General features: G+C 62.8%; 3 protein-coding genes and 1 long non-coding RNA gene across 4 annotated transcripts in view; 1 reads left to right on the forward strand and 3 right to left on the reverse strand.

The window, feature by feature from the left end:
• LOC116539298 (ATPase family AAA domain-containing protein 3) overlaps positions 1-1,798 on the forward strand; it is a 26,681-nt gene extending 24,883 nt beyond the window's left edge. Inside the window, exon 16 of the mRNA XM_032262085.1 lies at positions 1,113-1,798. Within this exon, the coding sequence (XP_032117976.1) occupies positions 1,113-1,259 (147 nt within the window). The 3' untranslated portion in view covers positions 1,260-1,798. The remainder of the gene's footprint in view (positions 1-1,112) is intronic.
• An 86-nt stretch (positions 1,799-1,884) lies between these two features.
• TMEM240 (transmembrane protein 240) lies at positions 1,885-7,277 on the reverse strand. Its single transcript, XM_032262086.1, has 4 exons — positions 6,948-7,277; positions 6,469-6,575; positions 2,662-2,870; positions 1,885-2,584 (listed from the first exon to the last, which is right to left on the reverse strand). The coding sequence occupies exons 1-4, from the start codon at positions 7,002-7,004 to the stop codon at positions 2,436-2,438; spliced, it is 522 nt and encodes a 173-aa protein (XP_032117977.1). The 5' UTR covers positions 7,005-7,277; the 3' UTR covers positions 1,885-2,435.
• A 925-nt stretch (positions 7,278-8,202) lies between these two features.
• SSU72 (SSU72 homolog, RNA polymerase II CTD phosphatase) overlaps positions 8,203-17,096 on the reverse strand; it is a 30,030-nt gene continuing 21,136 nt past the window's right edge. The window contains exons 3-5 of the mRNA XM_032262087.1: positions 10,873-11,012; positions 10,014-10,132; positions 8,203-8,657 (exon numbers count right to left, since the gene is read on the reverse strand). Coding sequence (XP_032117978.1) covers positions 8,556-8,657; positions 10,014-10,132; positions 10,873-11,012 — 361 coding nt within the window. The 3' untranslated portion in view covers positions 8,203-8,555. The remainder of the gene's footprint in view (positions 8,658-10,013; positions 10,133-10,872; positions 11,013-17,096) is intronic.
• On the reverse strand, positions 9,080-10,007 carry LOC116539301. Its single transcript, XR_004263987.1, has 2 exons — positions 9,794-10,007; positions 9,080-9,762 (listed from the first exon to the last, which is right to left on the reverse strand). It is a non-coding gene; the product is annotated as an uncharacterized LOC116539301 (long non-coding RNA).

A 17,096-nucleotide genomic window follows, 5' to 3' on the forward strand; every position in this document is an offset into this window, starting at 1 on the left:
GCTCGTCGGGGATGCTGGCCTGTCAGTCACAGCTCGTCGGGGATGCTGGCCTGTCAGTCGGTCACGGCTCGTCGGGGATGCCGGCCTGTCAGTCATAGCTCGTCGGGGATGCTGGCCTGTCAGTCATAGCTCATCGGCCCTTCTCCTCTGCTGGGCACTGGGTGAGGTGCAGCCACTCGGGTGGGCCCTGAGCATTCCTGCACCTGTTTGCCCTCTCTTGGGTTGGCTCAAGACGAAAAATGATGTCAAGCTCTCCTGGGCCCCCGGCCCACAGTGGTGGTCTGGCTCCAGTCAGTGTCTGCACCACACAGTGGCTCTTGGCAAGGGTTGGGCACTACCACGGGGGACAAGCACCATGTGGTCATGGCCCTGGCAGGTTCTGTCGTGGTGGCGGTGTGGGAGGATGGTGTGCTGCTGCCCATGTCCACATACAGCCGGGACAGGGTGAGGGGCCCACTCAACTGTCCGGAAAGGGTCCCTTGCTCTGTGCTTTCTCCAGGCATCCTGGTGAATTCCTGAGCATGGCGCCTAGTGGGATCCCCACACCCTGGCCCTCAGCCATGGGTGCTTCCCCTTGGGGTCTCTATGTCCTTTGCTGGCACTGGGATGGAGAACAACTAGTCCATGGCAGAAGGGCTGGACCTGAGGCTGCCTGCAGCCACACCAAGGGCCACAGCCCCAGCAGCTCTGGCCTCTGTGCTGGACGCCAACCCCTATGCCCAGATGCACAGGAGGTGGGGTCGGGGTGGCGTTAGTGCCACCGTCCATGTGCCCCGATGTGGGCAGTGGCTGCCCCTGCCCTGTAGGCCTGTGGGGGTCAGGGTCGGTCCGAGGTGCAGGGTGACCCAGGGGCGCTGCCTGGCCACAGCAGTGGGTCTGTGCTTCCCACCCTGCCTCTCGGGAGCTGCCCTGCGTCGCAGTCAGTGGGGCAGGCCGGGCTGTGGGCACTGCGGGGGCTGCTCCAGGTGCCCACACACAGGCTGGACTCTGCTGTGGTGCGGGATGCCTGGCTTTCACCCTGGGGCCCTGCTGGTGCCCACCTCTGGGCCCTGGTGTACATTGGGGTGGGGGGTTCCTGTGGCGGTCTCCCTCAGCTCCCTCTCTCCCTGCAGGCCATGGCATATGCCTCTGAGGATGGGGTCCTCACTGAGGCTATGATGGACGCCCGCGTGCAGGACGCTGTCCAGCAGCATCAGCAGAAGATGTCCTGGCTGAAGGCAGAGGGGCCTGGGCCGGGGTATGGGCGCCCCCCATCCTGAGTCCACGGTGACCCACACCTCACGGAGCCTGGCAGCGGACCCCTCCCACTCCCGCCTCTCTGGCCCCTGTGCATTGAGGAAGTGCTCCTGGGTGGGGCCAGGGCTGCTTGCAGGGCCTCTGTGCACCAGGACATCTTGTGGGGGTCAGCCATTCTGCCCCCCAGGACGTCTGAGGAGGGGCAGGTCTCCTTCCTGTCCCCCAAGACACTTTGGAGAGGCATTTTCTGTCTGGCTCAGATCGGGAGGGGGAGGCTTTGCACCCAAGCCCCTGCAGAGGCCACTGGGAGGGTGGGTGCTGGGCGGAGTCCCAGGGGCCAGCAGGAATGGGTTGAGCAGAGTCTTTGTTCTCAGCTCCCACAGCAGAGCCAAGTGTCAGGGCCCCCCCACCCTGCACACATTTGTGGCCCTGAGAAACCCCAGGCCGTGGCTGGGAGGCAGGGAAACTGGCAGGGGTGTCTGAGGCCACACCCAGCTGGCTGGTGCACGCCTGTGGCTGGAGCGGGCTGTTAATCTAATAAAGTCCCACAGGTGCCTCACCACTGTGTCTGTCTATTGGCTGACACGGGGCGGGGTTTCGGGGCCCCCGAGTCCCCCTGGGGTCAAAGGTGACAGAAGAGGCGGAGGCTGGAGCTTTCTAGAGAATTTACTGACCACAGAGGGGTGGGCTTCACATGAAGTGCCTGCCACGGCGGGGCCGGGGGCCTGTGCCTCACCCTGCAGCTGTGCACACACGGGTGCCCCTTGCTTCCCTCCCCTCTGCCAGGCTGGCTCGGACCAGACAGATGGTGGACACAGAGCACAGGAAACAGCGGCTTCAAACAGATGCTGCCCCAGGCCGTGCACCTGACTGTCCCCGCCCCCGCCTGTACCCCAGGACCCTCCCTGCCCCCCAGCACCTCTGGGGCCGAGTCTGCCCTCGTGCCCTGCCCAGCCAGGGGCCCAGGGTCCTGCCCCCTGAGGCCCTGCAGCCTCCCCCACCCCAGCCCCCACCCCAACCCCCTTTATAAAAAGAAGAGGAGACAGCACCTTCCACTGGACTCTCCCGGCCGGCCACAGCCCCGGATACCCCGGGCCCAGGGCTGCTGTCCAGTCCCGCCGGCCCGGGCGTCCACGAGGTCGCTTTTACATCTGTGCAGCAGCCAGTGGCTCGGTGGCCCCGGCAAGTCCCCTCATGGCTCACAGGTGCCGCGGGCTGGGGTGCCCGTTGTGGTAGAGTTTCTGCTTCACGTGCACCATGTTCCCCGCGGCCTCCTCGAAGGGCCTGTGCGGCCGCCGGCCCAACTCCCGCAGGCTGCACAGCTTGGGCAGCCAGGTCCATGAGCCATCTGCAGGGGGACAGGGGCGGTCAGGCCGCTGGGCCGGCCGGGGCGGCGGCATGGGGCGGCGGGCACGAGGCACTCACCGTAGCGCCGTCCGGCCCTCCAGGCGCGCACGGCGCAGTGCAGGACGCCGTCCATCCACACCAGGAACCAGCTGATGCAGAAGCCCAGCAGCAGCCCCAGCATCAGGTCGATCTCCTGCTTGGTCACATTGTCCGTCACAAAGTAGTTCTCCGAGGCGTCCACCACCGACTGGTCCCCGTCGTACGGGATCACGTAGTGGATGTGGTTCCTGGGGGCGGCAGGGCGGGCTGGCACCTCTCCCGCCGCCCCCGGCCTGGCCTTACCCCGGGGGCCTACCCCGTCCGTGGTGGGGGTGTGACCACTTAGGGCCGCCCAGGGGGTTCTCTGAAGCAGCCTCCTGGGTGGGCTGGTCGGGAGGGGTCACCGGACCCAACCAGGCCCAGGCCACAGGCTGGTGGCAGTGGGAGGTCAGTGGCCATGGGCTGTGCAGGCCGAGCGTGAAGTCCAGGCAGACGGTGGGACCGGTAGCCGTCGAGGGCGTCTGCCCTCACCCAGCACCTTCTCTCTCAGGCCCGGAGCTCACGGGGAGGTTCTGTGGGTGGAAGAGGCCTCTCGGGAGGGGCTCGGGATGGCGGTCCCCACGGCCAGGGTCACGGCTCACCCACCCAGCTCGGGGCTGCGGAGGCCACTTGGAGCGGAGCTGGACTGCCAGTGACCGCTGGCCCCTCCTGTGCACCCTTACCGCCTGCGGGGCCCCTTTCTCCACGGCAGCCCCCCTGAGGGCCGGGCCTCCTGCTTCTCAGGTTCCTTCTGCTCCTCTGTCGCTGGGAGGTGCTGTCAGGCCACAGGGACTCTGCCTACCACCCTGTGCTCTTCATTTCCTGGGGGATGCCCCCTTGCCTGTGCCTGGCACAGCCCTGCCCAGCTGCTCCCAGGATGGACGGCGTCCAGGCTCCAGGGCCTTGTAGTTCTCAAGGCCTTGGCACCTCCGTGTCCCTTGATCTCCCCTCCCTGGGCTCCTGGGGGACTGCCCAGGCTCAGGCTACCACAGCCTCAGGCCTCTCACTGCTGGGGCGACACTGAAGCTCCCCATGGGGCTCACTCCAGCAGCCCACCCCATCCCAGGAAGGCCTCAGGTGGGTTGGCTCTGCCAACCGACTAGCACCCCAGACAGCAGACTCTGGGATTCCTAGGCCAATGGGAGGGCCTGGGAGAGGAGGCCATAGGCCCCAAGCGCCCAGGACGCCTTGGGATCCACCCTCCTGGCTGCCTCCCACGTCTGCTGAGCTCCAGCTGCCTGTGTCTCCACGTGGGATCCACAGACACCTTCAACTTGGGCATAAAAATAGCTCCTCTCTCCCCAAACCTGCTTCTCCCCCACCCTCCCCTTGGTGAGGTATCAGCCTCGGCCTGCTTTTCAGCCAAGACCCAGAGAGCACCCCCTACTCCACACCCCACCCAGGGGCACTTCCCATGCTGAAAGCCCAGCCTGTCTGTCCAACCCAGTGGAGGCCACACAGGCGGCTTCCCGCAGCGGGACGTGGGGGTCCTGGAGCTGGAGCCCAGGCACAGGGAGGAGGTGGCCCTGCCCCAGGCTCTCATTGGAGCCCTCCTGCTCTTCCGGGGACCCCGGAGGTCAGACCCCTCAGCATATCGGGAACACAGGGCTCCTGGTGAGGAAGTGACCCTGGCTGATAGCTGGCGGCCACCAATCACCCGGTGACGAGGCTGTCCACAGCCATCGTCCATCGCCACTGATGAATGTGCAGCTGCCAGAGGCCCTCAGGGGAGGAAGCGCTTCCTGACCCCTTGGTGAGTGCCCAACCACCCCAGGGGTTCAGGAACTTCGGGGGTCAGAGGTCACAGCCTGTGCCCCCACAGCTGGCCTGGGTTCCTGCAGCTCCCCTCACCCTGCACCTGGCCCTCCTTCTGCGGGGCTCAGGTCTCCCAAGTGAAAGCAGAATGAGCCAGGCCTGGGCAGAGATGTGCTGTCTGCACACGTATGTCTGTGACACGTACATACATGTGTCCTTCCTGAGCCACACATGCTGCGTGTCCACTGAGGGCCAATCATGTCACGTATGCACACCGCCACATGCAGGGACAGGGTGTGATACTGCAGACATGGGCCGGGCGCTCCACAGCCCGCTCCACACGGCGGGCACCACGCGCAGGGGCAGTTCGCTTGGCTTTGCGAGCAGACACCCTCTCCGGGGCCGCCACACCACGTGCGCGGATTTGTGCCACATTCGGATGCTGCCTGGCAACACGCCGAAGTCTACGTACGGGCACGTACGAGGCCTGCACATGGACACACTCGCTCTGCACACCAGCGTGCACAGACGGGCACCCACACGGAGACGTTCTGACATGTCCCTGAGCACACGGCACTGTATATTGTGACATACATGTACTTTGCATACACATATATGTTGCCAATATACAAGGGCATTTTGTACGCGGAATGTACATATCCTGTATGTGGAGATGTGAACAGAGCACAGATACACAGACACACGCGCGGCAATACCATCTACAGCAGGCTGTGGCCGTTTCCCACACACGCTGCCTTCAGCGCACTCTGAGTCCACGCGTAGTCTGGGCGCTGCTCTGTGAGATGCACCTAAACCCCCTGTGCAACACGCAGCGTGCCCTCCGCCTGCCCTGCCGAGCCCTCACTGCGCTGCCACGGCCCACGCCCACGGGGGCTGCACCTTTCTGATGCTCCGGAGCCGGGGTCTAGGCCCAGCCTCTGGGAGGCCTGGAGCGGACCTCAGGCCTTGGCTTAGCAGTCAGACCTGCCTGACAGGAGCACGCGGCCACCCCGCAAGCTCTTACGCCACACCCTGCGCCCAGCACACACGAGGGTCACGGACACCTCGATCTCTACCTTCTCTTAACACCCGTGTTCTTCATCCACACACCGGCTCCACCCATAGGCAGGTAACACGCTTAGCAAGACATGCAGCTGTCCTGAACACACATACCCTGCCCCCACACATATGCACAGAGACCCTGGAGCAGGAGGCGGCAGAGATGAAGAACACAGGTTCTGGGTTCATGCCCCCTTTGCCCTTCACTAGCTGTGTGACCTTGGGCAACTCTGTCCTCTATGGCCTCTGTCCACTTCCTCATATAGCAGGGTTAACAGCGGCCACTGAGTGAGGGCGTCCTGAGGGAGTGCATGCGTGCGTGCGCGGGCGCTGTGTGTACGCACATGTATATGCACAGACGCTACACACATGCGCGTCTCATGAGAAGATGTTTATTTCGTACATGGACATACAAACATGCATGGCCAGGAAGATTCCATCACTACACGTGCACAGAGGGGTTCACACGGTGGGTGTGGGGGGTCTGGGCGCTCCCCTCAATCTGAGTGACCTTGAGGAAGTCCCGCCTCCCCACTGCCCACCCCCAGCCCACCCCTCAGCTCCTCCTCTCCAGCCAAGGGCTTCAGCCCAGTGCCCCTCCAGGCAGGCCCCTCCCACCGTGACCCGCATTCCCCTGCCCTGGGCCTCACTGCAGGGCCCAGCCCTGTGCCAGCAGGCGCTTCCTGCCCCAGCTTTGATGAGGCTGGCTTGGGTCTCCGCTGTGGACACCAGACTGGGCTATGGCTTCCCGGCCTCCAGGCTGGACCAGGAGGCCCCGTGACCCATTCCACCACCACCATGGAGGCCTCTAAAGGCATTCCAGGATAGTGTCCTAAAGCCATGCGCCCCCAGGAGACCCCGGGGAGACGGCTGGCAGCCCTCAGGGTGGAAGGCGGCTCGCGGCCCGCGTGGGGCTGGCCCCCCTGCGCCCCAGTGGGCCCCGCCGCACATGTGCGCTCACGCGTATCGAGCCGGCATCGGTTGCGGACTCACCGGCCACAGTTGCAGTGGCAGACGCGGTCCTCGCCCCGCAAGTGCGGGAGGATGTAGTTGTGGAATCGGTCCAGCAGCGCGTTCATGTCCATCAAGCACGCGATGGCCTGGAAGAGCCCATGACCGGTCAGCGCCAGGGAGCGGGCGGGACGAACGCGGGCTGGGGGTGGGGAGCGCAGGGCAGGTGGGGGCAGCGCAGGCCGGAGTGGGGGGAGCGTAGGCCTTAACAGGGGGAGCGCAGGGGTTGTGAGGATCGCAGGCTGGGGAGGAGGGCGCAGGCCGGGGATGGGGGAGCGCAGGCCGGGGAGGGGGGAGCGCAGGCCGGGGATGGGGGAGCGCAGGCCGGGGAGGGGGGAGCGCAGACCGGGGAGGGAGGGGAGCGCAGGCCGCACGGGCGGTAAACAAGGAGCGGGAGGTGGGGGCGGGCGGCGCGCGCGGGTGGGGAGCAGGGGGCGCGCGCGGGAAGCCCCTCCGCTCACCATCACGACCGACGCCCCCAGAATCATGAAGATCATGGTGTTCGCGCTCATGGACATCGGGCGGGGCCGGGCCGGGCCGGAGCGCCGCCCCCCGGCCCCGGCGCCCCCCCCGGCCCCGGCCCGATGCTGAGCCCCCGCCGCCTCCGCAGAGGTCAGCGCTTCCCAGGATCGGCCGCCGCCGCTCGCGGCAACCCCGGCGCCGACCGGGGGGAGGAGGCACGGGGGGGCCGCGGAGGGACGTGGGGCCTCTCGGGGGTCGCTCGGCCCGGCCCGCCGCGCTCCGCTCCGCCCTCGGGTCCTCCCTGCGCTCCGCTGCGCTCGGCTCGGCTCGGCTCGGCTCGGCTTCGGCCTCCTCCCTGCCTCCTCCTCCCTCCTCCCTCCCGCCGCCTTCCTCCGCCTCCCGGGAGGGACCGCGCCGCCCGCGGGCCGCTCCATGCCAGCGCCGGCGCGGGGAGGGGACCCCCCCCGGGAACCTCCGCTTCTTGTCCCGCCCCAGTCTGGTCAGACCCGGCCCCCGTCGCTTGTCCAGGGTCCCAGGACGCCAGTCCCAACCCGATCTGGCCCGAGGGGCGCCGAGGCCCGTTCCGCCCCACTGCGCCCCACTGCTCCGCCCTCCGTCGTCTCCCCGGGTCGCCAGGTGCGGGGCTGCACGTGCCTCCAGGGTGCATGGAACCATGGGGCGGGGGTTCACAGGGAAGGGACGGGTGACCCCTGGAATCCTCAAGGGGGGGGAGGTGGCACAGGAGGTGTGGGCACGGCCGCCCTGCACAGGCTTCCCTTAGGGAGGGGACGGGGGTTCACCTGCCACTCAGAGGCCCAAGTGGCCACCTCTGCTGTGGGACCAAACTCTCATCCAAAACCAGTGACCACGTCTCAGATACAGGAGCCCCCACCACCTTCCAGCAGGAAGTTAGGGGGAAGCAGTGCCTGGGACCAGCCTGGGGGCTGCAGTGCCATCCAGGCTCACTGCAGCTCTCACTCTGGGGCTCAAGATCTCCGGCAGGTGGCCTGGGGGACAGCCGACCACGGCGGGGGGTCGGGGGGTGAAAAGTTTCCACGTGGAGCCGAGAGGTGGCTCCCCCGCAGGCAGCAATGCTGGTGGGAGCAGCCGGCTTCAGGCAGCGCACGGCTGGGTCGGCCCAGGCTCCAGCAGCACCCCAGGTCTGAGCTACACCCCCCAGCAGTGGTCGGAGGGCTGGGCCTCTGCACCTCCTCAGGGCCAGGGTCGGGCCAGGAATTCACGACCAGGCACAGGTGACAGCAGCATCTATTTATTAGACAATTCCAGGTCACTGAACACTGCCTGTGGGTGGGAAGGGGGGAGGGGGCAGGCACACGGGGACACAGGGACGGCCGGGAAGTGAACACAAACCGCTGTCTTTCCTTTTCGGTTAAAGAAAAAAACTAAAATCAATATCCCGCTCGTTAAGTAAAAGTGGGAAGGAAAAAACTTGATTGCTTTCGTGTGGCATTTAGACCTCTCCCCTGTCATATGCAGTTTATCTGGGTAATGCTACCGTCACCAGCTGCACACCTGTAAGTGAAAACAACATCAGGAAGGAAAAGTATGAACAAAAGGGAGCTGGAGAGGGCGCCCGGGCGCTGGGCTCAGTAGAAGCAGACGGTGTGCAGGAAGGTGCGGCCGCTCTTCTCCTCAAACTCCTGCAGCAGTTCGTCGATCTCGTTCTCCATGTCCTCCGTGTGCTGGATCTGCAAGGACAGGACCGCCGTGAGGGCCTCGCCCGCCCCGCCCGTCTGCTCCCAGCCAGCACCTGGACGGCCAGGGAAACCCCCGCCTGGGCCGGGAAGCCGGGTGACGGACAGGCCCCCACCTGCACCGCTGCTGCTGCCTCACCTCCCCACTGGCCCCACAGAGCCTGAAGCTGGGAGCGGAAAGCGGACTGGGAGGCGGGGGCCCAGGCCCACTCGTGTACAGCACGGCCGGCCAGCCTCACCGCAGCGCTTCCCACATGCCAGCGAGCAAGGACCCTGACCGGTGCCCCGCGGTGGGGCAGCCCGGTCACTGGGTGTCCTGGCAGCATCCTGGTCTCTACCTGCCAGAGGCCCTGCTGCCTGGAGTGAGCAGCGCGGGCTCCTGAGCACACGGCCTTGGCCCCGGCTGCTTGTCATTCGCCATTGCCAGTGTCGCCAGATCCCCAGCCTTGGGCAGCACACAGTGCCTCTAAGCCAGGAGTGGCCTGCCTGTGACTCAGCTCTGGCCAACGTGACCCGAGCAGAAATCGAGCAGCCACTTCTGGGATGAGACTTTCCCAGCGGCCTTCCCTCCTACCAGGTGGTCACCAGCACCGTCCTTGGCGCTCCAGCCACACTGGACCGGGAGGCCGTGCTGGGTGGGCAGGCAGGAGCCTCTCCCAGCGCAGGTGGCCTGGCTCGGGGCCTCCCCACTGCACCGTCTCCTCTCTCAGTCGGGCTGTTTGCTTTTTCCGTCTTTGACAGTTGATCTGATCACAGAACCCAGAGGCAGAGGCGGGTCAGTGTGTGGGGCTCTCCCCAGCAGGCCCTCCCATCATACCCCAGCACCTCAGCAAGGCAGCAGTGGGGCTGCAGAAGCCCTTGGGGTGCCCCCTGGCCCCTCAGTGCAGGGGGGACACAGGGTGCCTTGGAGAAGACGGGCATGCAAAAGGCTGAGTCCAGGGGTGGACTGCGGACACACAGCCCTTGGCGGCAGACACCCTGGGGCCTCCAGGCTCACGTGGGACACACCTCTGACTGACAGCACCCAGGAGCGCCACGTGCCTTGCCGGCTGAGGTGTGGCTGTGTCCCCCCCAAGGAAGAGGCGGTGCCAGGCCCTCCCTGGAGCCCCATGTCCTGGGAGAGGGACTACGCTTGTGTTGGGCAGATCACTGCACTGCGTCTGTCAGCTGAGCAAAGGGCGAGAGGGGGTTCCTACTCCAAAGCCAGCGAGCAGCTCTCTCTGAGCCGCCAACAGGCACCCCAACACAGGTCAGTGCAGCAGGAGACCCCGCCCCCACAGCAGGGCCAGCCTCAGGCCTCACTGCCCCAGCACAGCCGCTGCCCAGCGTGGTGCCAGGCCTGGTACTCACACACTGGCAGAGCTCACAGATGAGAAACGCGCCCAGGGTGGCCTCCTCATGGTTGTCCTGGATGTCCACGTTCACCACGTGCACCGGCTGGCAGGTCTCCTGTTCTCTGGAATTCAGATCTGATTGGGACAAGGTGACACAGAGGTCAGAGGCTCCAGACCAGGGAACAGGCAGTCAATGTGTCCCAGTCCCCAGCTCTGCCGGCCCCTGGCCCAGCCCCAGCGGTTTCTGGACTCTGTGGTTTGGGAGCCAGGTAAGGACTGAGCCTCAAACCTCAGGACATCCCCAGCTCAGCACAAGCCGGCCTGTGCTTCCCCGCCCTCCCTGACCACAGGCCCAGCTCCACACAGGGTCCACTTGTGAAATACGGACCTGGGGCTTGGCGCAGTGGCTCATGCCCACGATCTCAGCACTCTGGGAGGCCGAGGTGGGTGGATCACCTGAGGTCAGGACTTCAAGACCAGCCTGGCCGATACAGTGAAACCCCATCTCTACCAAGACTACAATAAATTAGCTGAGCATGGTGGCAGGTATCTGTAATCTCAGCTACTCAGGAGGCTGAGGCAGGAGAATCGCTTGAACCCCTGAGGTAGAGGATGCAGTGAGCCCAGACTGCACCACTGCACTCCAGCCTGGGCGACAAGAACCAAACCCCTGGAGCCCATGAGCGGCTGCAGCCAGCACCCATGGTTCCGCTCCGACAGGCCTCATAAACAGAAAGCCAGCGGCCAGCAGCCTGGCCTGCCTTCCACGTGCTTGCACTCAGGCCTGACCCCCCTTCCAGACGGGATGTGCCAGCCAGGGCGGGACGTGCAGGCGCCCCGGACCCTGGTGAGCGCCGCAGGGCTGGCCTCCTCACCTTCCACCACCTGGTCGTACACTCGCTCTTCGCAGGTGAGGATCAGGTCGAACAGGTCTCTGCAGTTCTGGAACCGCTCCGGCCGCGGCTTGATCCTCTTATTCCTGTCCAGCATGTGCAGAATGCCGTTTTGTGTATAGCTACACACGGGCGTTAAGGAACATCAGGGAAAAGGCACTGTGTATGCAGCCTGGAAGCACCTGTGTCCTGGCACCTGGCCCCTTCCCAGCCCCACAGCAAGGGCAGCAGGGACGCAGGCCTGGACAGCTCAGGTGTGGGCCACGGTCCTCACAGTCCCGGCAGGTCCCACAGAAAACAAAGTGGGGGACAGAAGGCGCTTGCTCCCCACCGAGCCCCAACTCTGCGAGAAGGGCCAAGGCCTGCAGGACCCTGCCAGCATCTGACACCTTCTGCTGGGACCTCTCCGTCTGCCCCTGGCCTCAGGCACGGTCTCCACAGCTGCACCCTCCCTCTGCTCCCGTGACGACCGACCCGACGGCGGAGCACAGATGACGCCTGAATGCGTCCAGCCCAGCTGAAAGGAGGCCCTGGGGCGGGTGCTGACACACACAGGCCCCAGCAGTCACAGGAAGGGGCCACAGGAGCCTCTGAGGCCTGGGCAGGGGCACCCTCCCGCCATTCACAGTGGCCATGCCTGGCCTCAGGGGGTCCCCAGGAAAAGGCTCACATCCCCAGAAAGAGATAGTGACTGAATCCCCACATGTGCTCCCTGGTCTGTGGGAGCTCATTTGAGCCACTCCCGGTGGTCGGGGACAAGTAACTGCTTAATTCTACTTCAGAGAAACAGCCTGGCTGACTCAGGAATTCTGAGTGATACATTCAACTTTCAGTTCTGTCAATTTATTTAAATAAGCTCAGATTACCTAAAATATACCTTCTTGGGTAGCAAAAATTATTTTTATAATACATTGAGTGGTTGATCTAAGGTTTAACTTGAAAAGACATCTGACCCCGAGCTGCCAGGCATCCTTGGTTCCTGTGACAGCAGCACCTAAGTCACCTACCTGCCCGATGTGTCTCTTCCCACACACGCGGGGTCCCTCCTGTGTCCCTGAGGCCCCTAGAAGCAGCTACGACACCCACATCATCTTTGAGGAGCTTGGTCCTTCAGCTGCTCAGAACCAAAGTCCTGCAGAAAGAAAAGCTCATGGCAAGCAGTGGCTCATGAGGCGGGCGGGACACCTGAGGTCAGGAGATGGAGACCAGCCTGGCCAACATGGCTAAACCCCATCTCTACTAAAAATACAAAAATTGGCTGGGCGCAGTGGCTCATGCCTGTAATCCCAGCACTTTGGGAGGCCGAGGCGGGCAGATCATGAGGTCAAGAGACTGAGACCATCCTGGCCAACGTGGTGAAACCCCGTCTCTACCAAAATACAAAAATTAGCCAGGCCCGTGGTGGTGCGTACCTGTAGTCCCAGATACTCAGGAGGCCAAGGTGGGAGAATCGCTTGAACCCCGGAGGCAGAGATTGCAGTGAGCAGAGATCGCACCACTGCATTCCAGCCCGGGTGACAGAGTCAGACCCCATCTCAGAAAATAAATAAATAAATGAGTAAACAATTAGCTGGTGTGGTGCCGTAAGTGTGTAACACCAGCTAACAGGGAGGCTGAGGTGGGAGAATCGCTCAAGCCTAAGAGGTTGACATTACAGTGAGCAGAGGAAGATCCTCACCCAAAAAAAAGGCTGCAGCTGGGCGCAGTGGCTCACACCTGAAATCCCAGCGCTGTGGGAGGCTGAGGTGAGCGGATCACCTGAGGCTGGGGCTTCAAGACCAGCTTAACCAACATGGAAAAACCTCATCTCTACTAAAAATGCAAAATTAGCTTGGTGTGGTGGCGCACGCCTGTCATCTCAGCTACTCAGGAGGCTGAGGTAGAATCGCTTGAACTCGGGCACAGAGGTTGCGGTGAGCTGAGATCACACCACAGCACTCCAGCCTGGGCAACAAGAGCAAAACTCCAGCTTAAAAAAAAAAGAAAAAATAAAAGACAACCCATCGCATCCAAGACAAGTCGACACGCTGCGCAACCTGCAGGCAACCCGGCACCCTCCACGGCAGCCCGGCAGGGGCGGCAGCACCTCGGATGGGCCGCTCTTCAGGACTCGTCACGTTACTCTGAACGTCTGTTCTCTTCTTCAGCGTGGAGACGCATGTGTTCAGTTCTAAATCTGACGTCAGTTTAACCCTAACTGATTTTCTTGGTGAAGCCTAATGCTTTTGACCCTCTAGTGACTCCCAGACACCAGTAGACACCACAGGCCCTTTGCCAGTGCTCAGAGACTTGCTGCCAGGGCCCCAAGACGCTGTCCTTCTTGCCTCTCCCCACACCCCACAGGGCTCTGGGGCCCGGGCTGCTGGCTCCCGTCGCATGCCTGCCAGGGATGGTCCTGGGCCCAGGGAGTCAGGTCAGCACAAGATAGCAATCTCACCTGGCAGAGCCAGGTGGAAGGAAGACGGAGGAAGGGTGGAAGTTTAGCAAAGCATCACACCAGGGAGGACGAGCCTGCCGGGGCCAGGGACGGTGACAGGAACAGTGACGGTGACGGTGACAGGAGGGCAGGAAGCGGCACCACGGGCCAGCGCTGGCCGGAAGGCCTGGTGGTTCCATCAGCGGGAAGCCTGCACACCCCACTCACTGCACGGAGCCATCACCCACCACGTGTCCTCCCCTCGTTGCTGGGCCTGGGAGGTACAAAGACCCCTGGGGGTATGTCGCCACCTGGGGCCTTCTCTTAAGCTGAACTGTTCACATCTGAGTCCGGCCCAGGTGTCTGCTGTGGACACATCTGCCCCCCTACTACCACCAAGACAGCTCCATCCTGCCAGCGCCCCCCGCCTGCCTGTGCCCTCACCAATCCCTGCAGGGCTGAGCAGGCCTGGCTGCTTCCCTAGGCCAGCGGCACCGGGACCTTCCATGTGGGTCAAATTCCACACGCCAGGCAAAGCCTGAAGCGCTTACGGATCTGGACACACACCTGCTCACTGCAGTCAGAAACCAGACTGCGTCCGCACAGCAGAAGAGCTGCACATGCCTTCCAGAGACTGCAGGAAGTATAAACAGCACCATTCGCAGGAATGGAACACAGCAATGAAAACTAGAAAGATGAGACCCCCAGGGAAGACACTCCGTGCCTGGCCACAGCTCTCCAGTCTGCTGGGCACAGGAGGACCCCGAGGCCGCACAGGGAACGGCAGCGGGGTGAGCCCCCAAGCAGATGCGTCGGGCAGGTTCTCCCCAAATCACAACTAACACCCAAGCTGCTTTTGATGGGTTAAAATCAGCAAAAAATGAATTGAAAAGTACAAGGTAAATTTCACCTGCAATCAAATTCTATCTGGGTGCCAGCTGCACCAAAATGCCATTTACACTCAGCTTTCCTGGAACCCATCCCCACTGGTCAGGGACGGGGGACCTGACGGCAGCGGAGCTGGGTGCAGCTTCTTCAGCTCCCATCCTCTCACCAGACTGCCGTTCTCAGCCAGGGTCCCCGTGGACAGACGCCAAGGGCACAGCCTGTCTCAGCCCGACTCCACGTGGGACGCAGCACCCATGTCCAGGGACATCCTGAAGGTTCTGCCCATCCTTGTGCAAATGTCACATTGCCCTGAGGGAGGGTGGTGGGGCCCTTGGCCTGGCTCACCACATGTGTGTAGCGCCACCCACTACCTTTCCCAACAACGGCCCCCTGTGGGCACGGCCCAGTGACTCAGCGCTTGTCCACCAGGCGACAAAGCACAGCGGTCAGCCCCAAACTCATCCCCAAGTGGGGCCCCCACATCTTCCATTAACGCGTCGGCAACTCCCCAAGAGACCGAGTGCAGGGCCGACCAGCATCCTGACCCGGCGCTCTGCCACTCCTGTGCAGTAGCAGATGCGCTGGAGGGTGCCGGCTGCGCCGGGACCTGTGGTCACTTCAAGAAGCCCTAAAGGAAACGGCTCCCCGAAGACTGTCATTTCCAGAAGTGGGGCTCTGCAGCTTCTGTGATCGTCCCTGCGCTGCCTCCTCCAGAGACCAGGAGGTGCTGCCAGTGAGGTCAGCGGCCAGGGAGCAGGACACTGCCTGGGACCCCCTTCGATGCTGGAGTCTCCTGACAAATGGTCCGGGGTGATTCACAGCACCTCCTAACAGAGTCTTGGTGCCTGAGCTCGCTCCGAGCCCAAGCTCCGGCGCAGGGCCATCCGACGCGTCTCCTTCCTGAATGCTTTCAGTCGGCCTGAAGAGCAAGCCCAACAAGAAGGCAAGATGGCTTTTGCAAATGGACAGGCATCACCACACGCTATCTAGTCCGACTGAGGGCTACTAGACTTTGAGATTAAAATGGTGGGCTGGCTGGCGCGGTGCTCATGCCTGTAATCCCGGAATGGTGAGAGGCCGAGGCAGGCGGATCACCTGAGGTCAGGAGTTCGAGACCAGACAGTGAAACCCCTTCTCTACTAAAAACAAGCACTAGCCGGGCGTGGTGGTGTAGTCCCAGCTACTCAGGAGGCTGAGGCAGGAGAATCGCGTGAACCCAGGAGGCAGAGGTTGCAGTGAGCCGAGATTGCACCACTGCACTGCAGCCTGGGAGACATTGAGACTCCGTCTCAAAAAAAAAAAAAAAAATATTTTTTACTTAAAAGTTTTCAAGAAAAAGGTCTCAAATTGTGAATTAGTCTGCAACACAAAACCAGACGAAATCCGAAACACTCCGCCTGGAGGAAAGCAGGCCTGGGCATTGCGGCCCATGGGGTCTGTGGCTTTGCTCCGGGCAGAACACTGGCATTTGTGCCCATAGCTTCACCCTCAGCACGGATGCCAGCCGAAAAGCGTCTCCGGCTCAGCCCCTCTGTGCTCCCTCTGCAGGAAGAACGTAAGGGATTGCTTCTCTCTCCACCCCAGGACAGTCCAGTTATTTAGTGATATGAAAAAGCAATGCAGTAGCAGTTTTACCAGGAAACTGAGCTTTAGAAGACAACCTTAAAGGCTTCACAGAACGGAACGACTGAGCAGCACCCAGGCTGATGAGTGAACGGGAGTGCTCCCGTGTGTAAATGTCACCAGGGCAACGTTTTCCCTACAGTGCAGCCGAACCGTCTACTCGAAGAAGGGAGGACAGAGAACTCATCCAGAGGAGGCCGGTGGTCACTGTACACAGACCGTCCCTGCAGGGTTCCTTCTGGGACCACCAAGCTGTGTCCGTGGTGAGACTTAACAGGTCTGGGGGACCTGAGGTGGCCACGAAGCCACGTGTCGGCAGCCAGGGCCTTTAAAGAGAAACCAGGAGGACTGCAGCCCCTGGGGAGAGGAACAGTTCTGAGATTCGCCTTCAGCAAAAAGCAAAGCTGAGCATGAGGCAGGTCAGGACCAGAGGGGTCCCCACAAGCCCTCGCCGCCCACCCACACCGACGTGACGTGGTTACTCTTGGGATAAACTACCTAGGGCCCCAAGGTGTCACGACACAGCAGGAAACACCCCAAAACAGCTCGGTAGACCATTTCCTTCCCAAGGTTTTCTACGTTCGCTCCTTAGGGATCTTGCTGGGCCCAGGGCATCCGGCGGAGTTAGAATGAGCGTGGCTGCCTCCAGTGGCCCATCACACAGGACAGCCCAGAACAGACCAGGACCACATTGCCCTGCCGTGAGGCCCAGGCCTCACTCGGAGTCACAGGGGACTTTAAAGAGCACCCACAGGCACTGCCATCCTGGTGTGGTTGGCACCAGGGGCCGCATTGTCCCACCTCAGTCTGGGGAAAAGCCATGCCAGGTGCAGGGCGCTGGCCACAGGCACCAGGCCATCAGAGCAACATCTATGGGCAGCCCAGCACCATCTGGGGCCCCCGCTACCAGCGCCAGACCCCCGCACCCCCAACCACCGCCACTCCTGGCCCTCGGCCTCTCCTCTGCAAACTGTGGCTGGTGGCAGAGCCTTCCTGACATCAAGTCTGAAGGCGTTCCCTGCTCCGTGGAAACCTCAGTCCTTCCTGGGAAGGCCACACCATCTCCCTGCAGATATGACTCAGCCCAGAGCACGCCAAGAGCTGCTGCCCTGACGGACACACCCACGAGGAGGGCCCGCTGCCACCTTATTGGCCAGATTGTCCCAGTAACCGAGTGAGTGACGGGACACACAGGCCTCAGACACAGGAGACTCCCCACATCAAAGGGGAGGTCAGAGGTCTCAAAGGTCAGGTTAGAGCTGGGTCAAGTCGTTCCAAC

Source organism: Sapajus apella, unplaced genomic scaffold (genome assembly GCF_009761245.1).
Source record: "Sapajus apella isolate SASKATOON/1434 unplaced genomic scaffold, GSC_monkey_1.0 scaffold127, whole genome shotgun sequence".
Classification (NCBI taxonomy): domain Eukaryota; kingdom Metazoa; phylum Chordata; class Mammalia; order Primates; family Cebidae; genus Sapajus; species Sapajus apella.

Bases quoted from the DNA above. Each gene is read 5' to 3' on its own strand.
- TMEM240 (XM_032262086.1), bottom strand. From the start codon at position 7,004: ATGTCCATGAGCGCGAACACCATGATCTTCATGATTCTGGGGGCGTCG. The intron at 6,576-6,947 runs GTGAGCGGAGGG...GGGCTCTTCCAG, and splicing joins TGGGGGCGTCGGTCGTGATG to GCCATCGCGTGCTTGATGGA. The intron at 2,871-6,468 runs GTGAGTCCGCAA...TGCCGCCCCCAG, and splicing joins TGCCACTGCAACTGTGGCCG to GAACCACATCCACTACGTGA.